This window comes from Mycteria americana, chromosome 13, assembly GCF_035582795.1.
Source record: "Mycteria americana isolate JAX WOST 10 ecotype Jacksonville Zoo and Gardens chromosome 13, USCA_MyAme_1.0, whole genome shotgun sequence".
NCBI classification, from domain to species: Eukaryota; Metazoa; Chordata; class Aves; order Ciconiiformes; family Ciconiidae; genus Mycteria; species Mycteria americana.
Window position 1 is genome coordinate 5,928,600 of NC_134377.1, and position 13,616 is coordinate 5,942,215.

General features: G+C 47.2%; 2 protein-coding genes across 2 annotated transcripts in view; both read left to right on the forward strand.

Annotated features, from left to right (window-relative positions):
- Positions 1-13,616, forward strand: part of PRKAB1 (protein kinase AMP-activated non-catalytic subunit beta 1) — a 423,514-nt gene that overhangs the window by 135,073 nt on the left and 274,825 nt on the right. The window lies entirely within an intron of this gene.
- BICDL1 (BICD family like cargo adaptor 1) overlaps positions 1-13,616 on the forward strand; it is a 47,765-nt gene that overhangs the window by 24,763 nt on the left and 9,386 nt on the right. The window contains exons 3-7 of the mRNA XM_075516140.1: positions 7,025-7,141; positions 9,218-9,364; positions 10,381-10,560; positions 10,871-11,089; positions 12,270-12,413. Coding sequence (XP_075372255.1) covers positions 7,025-7,141; positions 9,218-9,364; positions 10,381-10,560; positions 10,871-11,089; positions 12,270-12,413 — 807 coding nt within the window. The remainder of the gene's footprint in view (positions 1-7,024; positions 7,142-9,217; positions 9,365-10,380; positions 10,561-10,870; positions 11,090-12,269; positions 12,414-13,616) is intronic.

A 13,616-nucleotide genomic window follows, 5' to 3' on the forward strand; every position in this document is an offset into this window, starting at 1 on the left:
TGAGAAACATGGGACCAAAGTCAGCCAACACAAGCGCTTTGCCCCTCAAAACAAGCAATCCAGCTTCAGGCTGAGCAGGTTCAGGTTTTGTGGAGGTTTCCACCAAGGAGCTAAACATCTCCAATCTAACAACACTTCTCCACCTCAGTGGGCAGGTGCAAGCCCATTAAAAAATGCTCATGTGTTTCCTCTTTTGTCCACTCACTCTGTTATTAGTATAGGACCCCCCTAACCAATCTAGCTGGCCTGTGCTCTACAACATCAGCCCATTTCCCACTGAAGGGAAGGCTCATCAACCTGTACAGCTGTAACAAAGAAGGTCAGGCAGTGTGCCACAAAATCAAACCCTTCTGTCTAAGCAGGTATGGATTTATTTGATCCTCTGAATAAGAAGAGAGAAGGAATAGCCAGGAGGAGACCTGCGGGGGTGTAAAGACCATTGCAGGTAGCTGAGTGTGAAGGTGCATGGTACAAAGGCACCAAATGCCAGATATGAAGTAATTTGCCTGAATTGCTCTGAAAAAGGTGACAGAGACAGGGAGACAGTGTGACACACCCAGCTCACAATTTCACATAGACGTATGACTTCAGTGCCAGGCCCCAGTGAGGACAACCTCAGGCTGGATGCTGCATGTCCCTACTGTAGCCACCTTGCAGATCTTACCTCAACAAAGCAGCAGTCAGCTGGGGGTCAAAACCAAGAAGAACACTAGGGAGGGCGCTGATGGGTGCTGTGGCACGTCGCAGAGGTGGTTCCTGAGCAGAAAGAAACCTGCGTTAGGAAGTAAATCTTACCTGCAAAAGCTGGGCAGATATACTCACTCTGGCTACTGGTATTTAATTCACCTGCCAGTCTGCTTATAGCTACTGGATATATAATAGGTATATATTACATAGCACTATTCTAGCACTTTTACAGTCTCAAAAATCCATTTTTTCTAAAAATATCCCAAGGGATCAATGTTAATGGTCTCTGTTGGATGCTTACAACCAAAATATTTTGGAAGTGTTGCAGGTTTCCTGAATTATCATTTTTCCACACAACTTCTCCAGGCAGCGACAGCTCTCACAGCAGGACCAAGCTGCTACATTCTTTGTGTACTTAAATTTCCCCACACCTGGGCAGTAGCAGAGCGAGCGATGAGGCAAGGAGAGGAGGATTGAGCCCCACCACATCATTTGGCAGAGATGGGGACAATGCTGGCCCCGGCCATGATGCACAACACTCCCCAGCTCCAATGTCCTGCGCTGGACTGGGGAGTGGTGGAAAGAGGTCCTCCGGAGAAGGCTTAGCCAGGTCCCCCTCCTCCTTCTCCTTCAACCTTGGTACTCACGGGGCTGTTTCTCACACTTTTTACCTCACTCATCACTGCCAGACAGTGTTTTGTCCTTTCTCAAGTACATTTTTCCAGAGGTGCCACTGGTGTTGCTGACAGGCTCAGCTGTGCCCTGCAGTGGAGCTGTTGCGGAACCGGCTGGAACCGGCTGTGTCCGGCACGGGGCAGCCCTGGCCTCTCCTCAGAGAGGTCCCTGCAGCCCTGCTGCCAGTGCCTGGACACCTAGACCAAATAAATTCCACCCCTCGCCTCAGTAAAACGCGTATTTAAGAATTGTCATTAAAATACACACTTGTTGCACACCCTTCACAAACTTCACTGATGACATCAACCACAAAAAAATCTCCTCACACCAAAATCGAAGTGGCATCGTCACAACACCGCGAAGGTAGGCAATATACGCACTCAATACAGCTCCACCCCTCATCCCTTCACCACTTTACAACAACAAAAAAATCCCCACTACTAATCCAATTCCTGGCAATGGCCAGTCCGAGCTTTGCCCGTTACGTCTCCCAGTCACTGTTTTTACTTCAAATTCCTCTGAATTTTTGTAGGTGATGTCCCTGTCTTTATCTCAACCCACAAGCTTTTTCATCTTATTTTCTCCCCCGTCTTGTTGAGGAGGGGGACTGAGAGAGCGGCCGGGTGGGCATCTGCCCAACCCACCACGGTGCCATTGCTCTTCTCCACACGTGCAGTGGCGTTGCCGTAACGGGGCTGAGGGTGCGGCGATGCGGGGGCTGTCCGTTGGGGAATCCCTCGTCTGTGCACATAAATTAGCAAATCCAAACTGAAGCCCTCAAAAGGTGAGGGCCCTCAAGCGCCGCTATTACGTAAGCACTTTCCTGGATAGACTAATCCTTCGAATAACAAGTTAAAGTTGACCTGAATTTAAAGCTTTGGTAAAAAGTCTCTCAGAGATTCCCAAACTGGGCAACCTCCAGGTATGCAACATATAGATGGTTGCTTATAGTGCCGCGCATGCCAAGGGCTGGAAAATAGCCTTTGCCTCACCGCTTTCTTGGCATGGGTCAGCTAGGCCAGAAAACCAGGCTTCCCCCCACTGCCGGTGGGCACCAGGGTGCCGGGGTGCTGGCTGTGGTGGCAGGGCAGCAATCCCAATCCTCTGGGGCTTCCCTTGGCAGCCAGATTAATGTCTTTATTTCAATTATTATTCTGAAGTAAGATGTTTGTTGTTTCCTCCTTTGCTTGCGTTTCAGTAGCCAAATATATTTTCCTCCCAGAGAAGATCTGGGAATCCCGGAACCTGAAGCCAGGGGAGGCAGCGATTAGTGGTTTGAAGTGTTAATGGTACCACAGTGGGAACGGGGAGTCCCTTGAACCCAGCGATTAGCAAATTAATAAAAGGGGTAACATGCTCTCCTGAGTGTTACAAATTTAGCACTAATTAGGACTTCTCTTTCTTAGCTATTTTAGGCAAGAAAATTTTCAATATCCTTTGTTAAATTTGAATCATCTTGTTTGTAGAAGTAAATCATACGGAAACATTGGTTTCTTCACCCAGCTACAGTCTATTAAACTTTTTCCATTCTCCTTTTCTTTCTGACATGACTTATAGCTGGATATTTTGTATGCAGTTAGCTTTATTTAGCAAATCTTCCCCCAAAAGAGGGTTTTCTTTGAATGAGACTAACCTACAGGCCATTCATTTCTCACAGTCCATCCCAAACATTTCAAAGATGCCCTCTTCACAGGAGCGTCAGTGCTCCAATTTATTTACATTTATTTAATTTATTTATTGCTCATATATTCCAGATGTTAAACCTCACAGAGTTATTGTAACTGGTAAGCCATATTTTTCTGCCAAATATCTACACAGTTTTGTGTATTTTAGCATGTCAGAATTAATCACGAGAGAAACTTAATCAGGTTTGCAATGAAAAAAAGCCCTTAATTAGCACAGAGGCCAAAATGTGCTCCTGCTCTTCCTTTCTTCTTGCACTGCCCAAATCTCATCTAAACCTTGCCTGAAGTCCAGAAAACAAATCTCACAGTTGATTGAATATATCTAATTGTGAATTGATGTCTACGCTTTTGCAGATATGTTTCAAACTCTGTCTGGTGGCTGTGTTGGCTAATTTGCCTATACACAGGAAATTAATTCTTTTTTAACTACAGAGCAAAGCTATGATGTGGGGCGATATATGTCTGCCTTTCTGGAAAGAATATTACTTCTCTCTAGCAAAATCAATGCATCGCTAAATGATTGACGTAACCACAAAAGGTTTTAGCTTTTAATGTTTAGGAAAACACTGATGGGGAAGAGAAAGCCCTACAGTTTGCATAATGAGAGTAGAGCCAGACTGGCTGAGGCAGAAGAAACTCGCTTCAATTCAACAAAAGCCATAGCTTATTTGAGCAATAAAGGGAAAATGTAGATAGAAGGTTCCATCTTCTGATGACACTAAGTAAAAGAGCGTGTTAGAAATAATCAGTAGTGAGCTCATGGTTTAAAACACACATGTACACGTGCACACATGTACAGCAGTGTGGAGAACCCAAGTAGACGCCGTATGAAAATACGCCATAAAGCCTGGCAAATACTGGACACTGTGAAGGTGGCTTTCCATAAATTAATGCAAATTGAGGTTAAAATCTAGACTTTATAATCAATTAGAAAGGCTAGTTCGGCAGCAGTATTAATAACCTCTGATTAATAACAAATGTAGCATGAAAAGGAGGTTTCCATGACCAGAGCTCAGCTCAGAAGACTTCGTCTCATGTCTATGAAAGATCAAATCTTTGCAAAGGTGAGACTAAAGGTATCAGCCATTTTCCTATCTGGAAGAACTGGTTGAAGACTTTTCCTCGTTCTCCTGTGGAGGGAAACACGATACAGTCATTTCTGTTTACTTCTGTTAAATGGCTGGTCAGAGAGAGTATTCTGCACTGTATGAAGCTAAAGAAAGTATTATTTTTACTTTTCTCTGCTGCATGAGATAGGATGTGAATGGTGTATGCTGAGGTGACACTGTAACGTCCTGTCTGCTTAGGGCCCTAAATGCTAATAATAAGTGAGTCCTTTCTTCCCTCCATGTGGGCTATAACTGCAGGAATAAGATGTGTGAGCGTGTAAGCTGAGCAGCAAGTAGATAAATTCCAGATGATGATTTAAAGCTGGTGAATACAAACCTTACAGTCCTGCAAGCAGTCTAGTACCAGAAAGGACCTTTGAGGTCAATTCATTTCCCTTCTGTCGTAGGCAGCCCTCTGAAAGAAACTGCATGATAAAGTGATCCAGCTCCATCACAAAATTAATTTTTGCCACCATTTCTCCTACTGTAATGGTGCAGGAGGAGGAATCCTACTGCAGCTCCTTGGAAATGTAGACATCTTCCTATTCCCAGCCTTAATATACTCTTATCCAGTTTAGTCACATCATTTTTTCTGCCAAAATTGTGCTTCTGCTTAAATAGCGCTTCTCCCTTCTGTGTACTTATCCATGATGTATTTATAGGGAGTCCTCTCTCAGCATTCATTGCATGAGATAAAACAAGCCATCCTTTTTTAGTCTCCTTTCATATAACAGACTTTCCACGATCTGGATCACCCTTGCAGCCCATCCCTTCACCTGCTCCAATCTGAGCATGGGGACCAGAACTAGCACAGCAGCTATATATTGTCTTACCACGGATTTTTACAATGCCATTAACACTCCCTTGTTTCTTACTGCTATATTGTACATTTACACTGTCTGTGCATAGAATTGTTCTAGCATATAAATTATGTTATACAGTTAGCCATCAAATACTGGTGTGTGATCTCATCTGGTACCACTTGTGCTCCTTGGGAGTGTGGTCAGCATCTTGCAGGCAAAATCCTTCGGTGCTTTTCATCTGGTGCTTTTTCATCCTTGATAGCTCCTGCGGAGTATTTCAGCATGAAGATGTTTCAGCAGTCTTTACAAAAGCAAGTGAATCATTCAAAAAAAAGCACAATCCATCCATCTTCTTTAGTGTCACCAATTAATAGCTGCTCAGGATGCTTTGAAATCTATAGCTGCTTAAGGGAAGAAAAATAACCAACCCCTTCCTATAGTGCTGTGCTATCATTATATTTTGTGTACTCTGCTTGTGCAAGGAAGCTTTATTAAATAAATGAGGTAAGGGCGATATGCAAAGGCCTCTGATGTGAGCTTTAAAGAGGGGGAAAAGACCAGTTATGTTAATCCAGGATAAGAAGGGAACTAAAAACCAATTGGTAGACAAGATTATTTCTTATTGTTGGAAACCATTTCTCATTCCAGAAGCCAGTGGCCAGAGCCTGGCTGATTTTGGTGGCCGTGCTTCTGTCTTCTGCTGCCCCTGCAAGCAAGCAGTGTTGGGGGCAACCACAGCTTCCTCCACTTGACGGAGCTGGAACAGCCTTTTACCTCTTGCTTCTGATTCGGATTATTTTGCTGCAGACTGTGCAAAATAAGGGATCATTTTTAAAAGGGGGTAGTATTGCCTTTGTGGGCAGCTCCGGCTGGGTCTGTGTGTTCATTCCGCAGGTCACAAGCTGCTAGAGCAAAGTCATTGCGCCCTTTGGTGGAGCTGCTGCCTTGGGCTCCCTGTCAGCCGGAGCACCCTGGATCAAATCCTGAACCACATTTGCCGGACATAAGGATGAATTCCAAACCTGCCCATGGCTGTTGACCTCAATGCGGGTTTTCTCCTCTTGTCCCCATCCCTCCCTCCCATCCCACCTCCCTGTCTAAGGCATTGTGGCCGTTGATGGCATTTGCCGTTGGACATACAGCTCTGTCTGTGCCCCGAGCAGGACAGCAATGCCACCTCTTGAGGGGGATCAATTCACTTCCAGCTAATCTGCCGGAGGGGGAGGTCTGTGCCTAAGTTTAATGGAACCTGATGGAGGCTAATTAAATAGAAAACCATCCATTTGTGCTGTCTCATTAGGGATTTGTCATAAAAAACCTTATGTTCTCTTACAAGCCTAAACAAGTGTGTTCACCATGTAAAAATCAGCCATAAAGCTGTCTGGAGAGTAGTTAACATATCTAAGCTGTCATTTATACAGGCTGCCTGCAGCCTGGATCCTGCAGGTAGGGATGGCCTTTCCACTGTCCTCAAACCACCCCGCATAAATGGGGCATCCCTCCTTCAAAATGGGAAAGAGGGCCAAGCCCAGCGATCCTGCACCAACAGTCATGTGCAGCGGATGCTTCTCTGTCTGGCCCTGACAGGAGCCAGAAATCAGAGGCAAAGAGCACTTGTTGTTTTAGAGCTGTGCCAAAGATGTCCAGAGGTTTAGAAAGTGTAAATTTAATAGCAGTGTTTCCTGGGGTCTATGGAGATTGCCTCGCCTCTGCCTTTGTGAGTGGTCTCCTCCTCAGCCCCGATCAGGCTACTATTTTTGAGGAAAACTAAATTCCCTGTAGGGCATAGGAGTCGTCATGCTATTTTGCAATGGAAGAAAGTTATGGGCTGTGTCCCTTTGGCTGCCCCAGGGGAAAATCAGCATGGTCTAAATGGCTGCTCTCCTCATCCGTCCAGGATGAACTTTTCCCTCATCCAGACTCTGCAGGCTTCAGAGTTTCTGCCAAAACTAGGGCTTCTGCAGAAGTCATATTGGGGCAGATCTTCCCATGGGCAGGAGGAGATAACTGCTTTCCGTCTATGGGACGACCCCCCCGGGTAATGCCAGCTGGTGTCTCCTTGCAGGCATCGGAGGTGGAGCGGCAGCTCTCCCTGCAGGTCCACACCCTCCGGGAGGACTTTCGGGAGAAGAACTCCTCCAGCAGCCAACACATCGTGCGGCTCGAGAGCCTCCAGGCCGAGGTGAGTCACCCACGCTCGCCCTCACTCCTTCAAAAGGTGGCCAGGGCTGTTTTAACTTGTATAATGAACCCCTCTGAACTGGGTAAACAAAACCTGCTGCTTGGAGCAAAAAAAGAGAAGGATGGTAGCTGTGGGGCAAAGGACTCCCCCAGTGAGGATTTTTGCTGCAACCCAGGGCTGGCTGGGGTGGCACAGGCCAGCTTCCACCGCTGCCTCGGCCACAAGCACGCGTGCAAAATGAACGGATGAGAAGGATCTTCCAGAAGCTAAACCATGGCTGTACTCTTGCCGGGCTGCTGCCGAGTACAGATTAAACTCTGGGTCACGGTGGAAGGTCTGCAAGGGGTTTTTTTCTGTTTCTCATGCTTGCAAAGAAAGCAGCAATCCTCTCCTGCCTCTAAGCCACGCATGTGGGAAAGCAAGGAGTCCCTGCCTGTTTCAGCTCTGGTACATTAGCAGGAATGATATTACTTTCCTTCCTCTTCCCTTCCCTGATGGGGGTCACTGGAGACCATGTAGGCAGGAACCAGAGGGGCAGAAGATGTCCAACTCTACTGCCCTACCACTTTTTTTATTTATAAGCTGTCTGGAAGAGCTTTTCCTAAAATCTCTCAATTTCTTCTTTTCTCCCGCTCCCACCTGCTCCCTGCTGGTCCCTCGCCTTTTCTTCCCCTCCCTTTGGTGTGGAGCAGCAGGTCCTTGAAGTAAGTATAGAGGCTTGGAAAGGGTTTGCCCGCGCGTGCATTGCTGTCATCATGCATGCCTGTCACTGTGCCTGCCTCACCTTGCCTCCTCACCTCCTTCCTGTCTCTTGCTTTCCAAACCCCTTTCCCCCTGTGCCCTTCCTATGGCCCAGGGCCCACGGCAGAGCGATGTTTTTTCTGTTACATGGTCATTCACAGGACATTCATTACTGGTTTGGATACCAAATATGAACTCTTGATACAATCTCTGTATTATACCTCTTATTTTTCTCACATCCCTTTTCTCCAACCCACACAAATCATGATGGTAGTGGGAAGAGACATCTCAGAAACCATTAGTCACCTAAGAGCAGCTTTCTAATACCTGCAGCAGCCTTTACCCTGCAGAAATAGCAAGTCCACACACTTTGCTAATATTCCTTCATGCAGTCAAATCTTTCCAGCAACCTGGAAAGCAGCAAAGAGACAACGTCCCAAAGGGGCCAAGAAAACAGTGGGAAGTTGCTGAATTTGTCTATGGTCCATGAATTGAAAGGAGGCCATAGGGAATATTTAGGGTTATACTGGACTGGTAAATGGCATACCCAGTCCCCAGAGGTCCTGTGTGTACTAATCTGGGAAAACACTCCTTTTTCTTGGTTAAGCAAGAAGTGACCTTGGCTAGTGCTGATTCATCCTGTGCACTGTTCCCAGCTAACTGAATCACAGAGGTTTTGCTTGGCACATTGTCCCTCTTCACCTGAAATCGCTGCCCTTGACAATTAAAAGAAATGAACCAATTTTAAAGGCAACCGATCACTGGGAGACTAAAAATAAGCATGGCACAGAAAGGAGTCTTCACAAGTAAAAAGACAGAAAAATCCCTGGTGAGGACGTGGGGAACAAGCAGCAATTACGAAAAGCGTATGGGCAGCGCTGTGGCACAGCCCTGCGGGGAGCGGGATCCCGCAAGGCTCACCCTGTGGGTCTCCAGCACCCATACAGGAGAAAATGCCACCACACTCAGTCGGGGACGAGCCGGGAAAAGTAACTAGCTTTGCCCAGTCTTGCAAATTTTAAGGTACAAGGCGTGGGCAGGGCTGGTCTCCACTTAATGTGTTTGGACATTTCTGCCTGCTCCCTGGTCTCCTGCCAATGCACGCCCAGCCCCTTTGAAGCTGCCCCTGCAGCCTAGGGAAGGAGCAGTTTCCTTTCAGAGCCCTCCTAAGCTTTAGACCACACACAGAGATACAGTTTCTCTCATACAGGTACAGAATACGTATGTGCATACTTTTGCTTTTTGCTGTTTCATCTCTCTCTTGGGAATGTGATTTCCCTCCTCTTTACTCCCTGGAAAGTGTGGGGTCCGACACCACCTCTCTTTCCTCCGCAGATCAAAATGCTGACAGACAGAAAGCGGGAGCTGGAGCATCGCCTTAGTGCCATGATGGAGGAGAACGACCTGCTCCAGGGAACCGTGGAGGAGCTGCAGGACCGAGTCCTCATCCTGGAGAGACAAAGCCATGACAAGGACCTGCAGGTGAGGAGGCAGTGATGGGACAGGGAAGAGGGGGGAAATGGAGTAAAAGAGGTGGTTTGGGGCAAAATTGACCAGGAAGATAATCAGGAACTGGGAGACAAAACAACTGGAAGAATAAAATGGCTCATGTAAGCATGGCAGCAAGCAAGGGTCTGGGTGTTCCCCATAGGGACAGTTAACAGGAGCTGCAATGGGGCATCTTGACAGCAAAGAGCAGCTTGGGAGGGAGATCTGAGCAAGGGAGTGGGACAGGGTTCTGGGGAAATGAGGTAAATGTAAAAAGAAGCAGAGAACTCTGTTTGCAGTTAATTTTACTTAATTTTTTAATAGCTGAATTGGCTTCAGAAGAGGCTTCTTTAGACCCTGCTGTCCCGGAGGGCAGTAACTGGCCTCATAGCTCTCACTGCTCAGCTGGTTTCCCAACAAGCCCCGTGGTGTTCGCAGCCATGTGTCACCAAACGTCACTCCCTGGAGAGCAAGCTGGCACCTCTGTGGCTTCAGGCATCTTAGTAGAGAGCAAGATTTTTCCATTTCTCTTCTGTGGGTTGACAACCACTGGATTCCCAGCTTTCCAAAACAGCCCTGAATCTTTTTTTCCCTTTTTTTAAATGTATATTTGTATTTATATACGTGTGTAGATGTTTTAAAAACATGTCTATGTTACTTTTCTTTTTGGATTCACTTCCTGCTGTGTTGTTTTCAGCAAATTTTTTTACCTGAGTCCCAACTTCTTCACAATGTTCCTCATTTTAGTGCTGATTAACCTGCTATTTTTATCTTTCAGGATATTCTGGAGTCTAAACAGTGTCTAATGACATTTGGAGATTATTAAGCTCCAATAAATAGCAATACCAGCCAAGAGAGAGTACTTTCCTCCTGGCTGGAAACCCTCTTTCGTGACACCCATTCCTCCCTCTCAGCTCCTTCACAAATCAACAGATTCATCCAGTCCCTGTCACCTCCACTAATATTTTTTTTCCTGCTTCCTTGACAAATTCCTTCATTTTCTTTGCAAGCTGCACCAAAGCCAGCTGGAGCTCCAGGAGGTGCGGCTGTCCTACCGGCAGCTGCAGGGGAAGGTAGAAGAGCTCAGTGAGGAGAGAAGTCTCCAAAATTTCAACACAACCAGCACGTCCCTGCTATCTGAGATAGAGCAGAGCATGGAGGCAGAGGAGCTGGAGCAAGAACGAGAACAGGTATTTGCCCTCCGGCCCTTGGGAAAGCCCATGGACCTCTGTGACCAGCCCCAGAGGGAGAGGGAGTTTAATGCATTTGATCTGGATTTGGAGGTGAGCCAAGAGCCAGAAAATTGGGGTTGTGGTCTCAGCTCTGGTATCAACACCCTTTTGACCATATGAAAGTAAATCTCTGCATCCATTTAAAAACCAACATAGCAAGCTAGACAAATATTTGTGAGGTTTGGCAATCACATGCCTCACTTCACCGTGGAAGGAGGATCTACATGGCCTTGATGTCCCAGGCTAATGTCAGGCTCTCTTGTTCCAGCTGAGGCTGCAGCTCTGGGAAGCATATTGCCAAGTGCGATATCTCTGCTCCCATCTCAGAGGAAATGACAGCGCAGACTCAGCAGTCTCTACAGACTCCTCCATGGATGAGTCTTCAGAAACCTCATCAGCCAAAGATGTCCCAGCCGGCAGCCTACGGGCAGCTCTCAGCGAGCTGAAAAGACTGATACAAAATGTGCTGGATGGGGCAGACTCCACGGTAAGTTGGTGGCACAGAGAGACCTTGGCTTATGCATGTCCCCTTGCCCAGGTGACAGGGCTTGCTGCAGGTTTCCGCTGGATCCTGAAGTCTCCGGTCTCCGAGAAAACCTCTGTGGCCCACAGAGATGGGCTGTCACAGTGCACAGCCTGCTCCATGTATCTCAAATGGTCAGCCAAGAGCCAAGCCAGCACGTGGGATTTCAGCCTGCAGTGGTCAGACGGCCATAAGTTTCAAGCTCATGCAACCGTCATTGGTCTGGGAGTCATTCTGGAAAATTAATGAAAGTAGGCTTTCTTTGAGATTTGCAGTAAGTTAGAGTTTCAACATGGAAATACTGCAGATAGATTGCCTTACACATCACAGTTCAGTTATTTCTCTTAGGATTTTCCTAACCTTGCTTTATTAGCAATAGTAACACAAAAACATCATAACCCCTATGTCGGTAGGTTCTACCCCTGCGAATTGACACTGGGTACAAATGTCTTGGCAAGAGCTGCCAGACTAAATCCACTGACAGGTGAAGGGGTTTGCTGGCACAAGATGGTGTCTGTGGGGTATGGTCCTGGGGCCACTGGGGAGGAGGGGATGGCACGGAGGACCACTCAGCATCCACAGGAATGCAGAATTACAGGAAAACATCTCACATTTTACAATGGCTCAAATCAGGCCTATTTCCGTCACCCACAAGCTGGTTGCATTGCCAGTATGACTTATTTGAGATGCCATGGTGAGGAAGTCAGCGCAGACCCTGCAACTGCAGACCCGCATGGGAGTACTCACCCTCCTTGTTTAAGTATCTGTAGCAGCTGGTAAGAAGGCTGAGCATAGAGATGAAGTTGTAGTTGTTAAATAAAAAATAGGGAGTCCTGCAAAAGGTCTACAAACATGGAGACTGTAGCCATATGTTACCAAGTGGTCAGTAGGTCTCTGTAAATGTGGTTTATGCTAAGGTGAGAACACGTCTGCATGCTCTTTTTATCATGTGTAGAAGCACTACCCTTGGCTGAGCATGTTTCCACTGTGGAGGTATATGGGAACAAAACTGAAACTCTACCAAAGTCACATTCACACTTTCTTCTTCCTTGTTTAGTACCCCCCATACCAAACCAGTATCAAATTAATGCAATTGCCTTTTTTGAAGTGAAATCTGAGCAAGAGATTTCTCTCCCACTCTCAGAGCTCTCGACGAAGCGACGACGACACCTTAGAGGAACAGATCAGGCGAACAAGCGAGGACTCGCGAGCCCTGAGGGAATTAATGGAGGGAGAACGGGGGAAACTGAGGCAGAGTTTGGAGGAGCTGCAGCGACTGCACAGCCAGGTTAGCAATTCCTACGCTTTACTTGTGGTCTTGTAACACCAGTGTTCATCCTCCAAGACATGCCTTCCATGGAAGACATCAACATGATAAATAACCCAGGAGGATCTGGGGCAAAACCAGTTATGGTTGGATGAGGGAGACTCTGTTAAACCCAGTGCAGAAGCTTCATGCATTTAGGATCAGAGTTTTTGGTAAGTTGTCTGGGGCGCATCTCAGACAGCACCTCAAGCAGCCAAACTTCCTTTAAACCTTTCCCCCAATCTGCTTTTCAGCCAACCTGTCTCGCTTAAATTCTTCTCAGCAGAAGACCCCAATGGACAAAGCTGTTTGATATGGGGTACTGGAAACCCACAGGTATCCAGTCTGACCCGTTTGCTTGCACTAAGCCCTCATAAAGGCTATATGCAACGATGGACAAAACAGTGCTGCTCTGCTGTGCATGGCGCAAGGTTCGCCTCCTTCCACAGAAGCATCACAAAACCCTCATAAATGCACACCTAGAGAATCTTAACTATGGCCAGCCTAGCAACCCAGGGCCACCAGGGACCAGCTAAGACAATCTCAACAGCAACGAATGATCCAACCCCGAAACCAACACCACATCCAAAGCACAGAATCACACTGCATCTGCACTGAATGTAGCATCATCTCTGTCTGAGGTCCTATGCCAAAAGCAGCAAATGGAGACAGGCACTCAAGGAGATGCTCTGCAATCCCTATCTCTACGGGACAAGTTTCCAAATGCTGGAAGGGATCTGGAGGCTGCAGCAGAAGCAGCCTTTAGCACAGCTGCTTGTGCAGCACCAGCTGCATTGGAGCAGGGAATGGGATTAACGCCCTTGGCTGGTCTTGCCAGCGGTGCTGTATCAGCCTTTCACCATACCCCTTTGGAGAAGAGAAAAGAAAACACACCCCTGTTCAGAAAGTCAGCGCAACCTGGGGGTCTGACAGCCTTGTGTAGGGCTATGGGAGCTCCCACCATGGAGCCGAAGAAAGAAGAGTGAGAGCATCATTAAATACCCCTGGCAGTGATGGCTGCATGTGTACGAGGATGGGAAATAGACTTGCTGACAAAGCAGCTGATCAGAGGCAGACTGCAGCGAGGGAGCAGCCCTGGCACCTGTCCTTCCCCGAGGACTGCTCCTCCCAGCGATGTGGCCACCACAAGAGACACCTTCAAGGGTCCAAAGTTGTGCCCCCAGT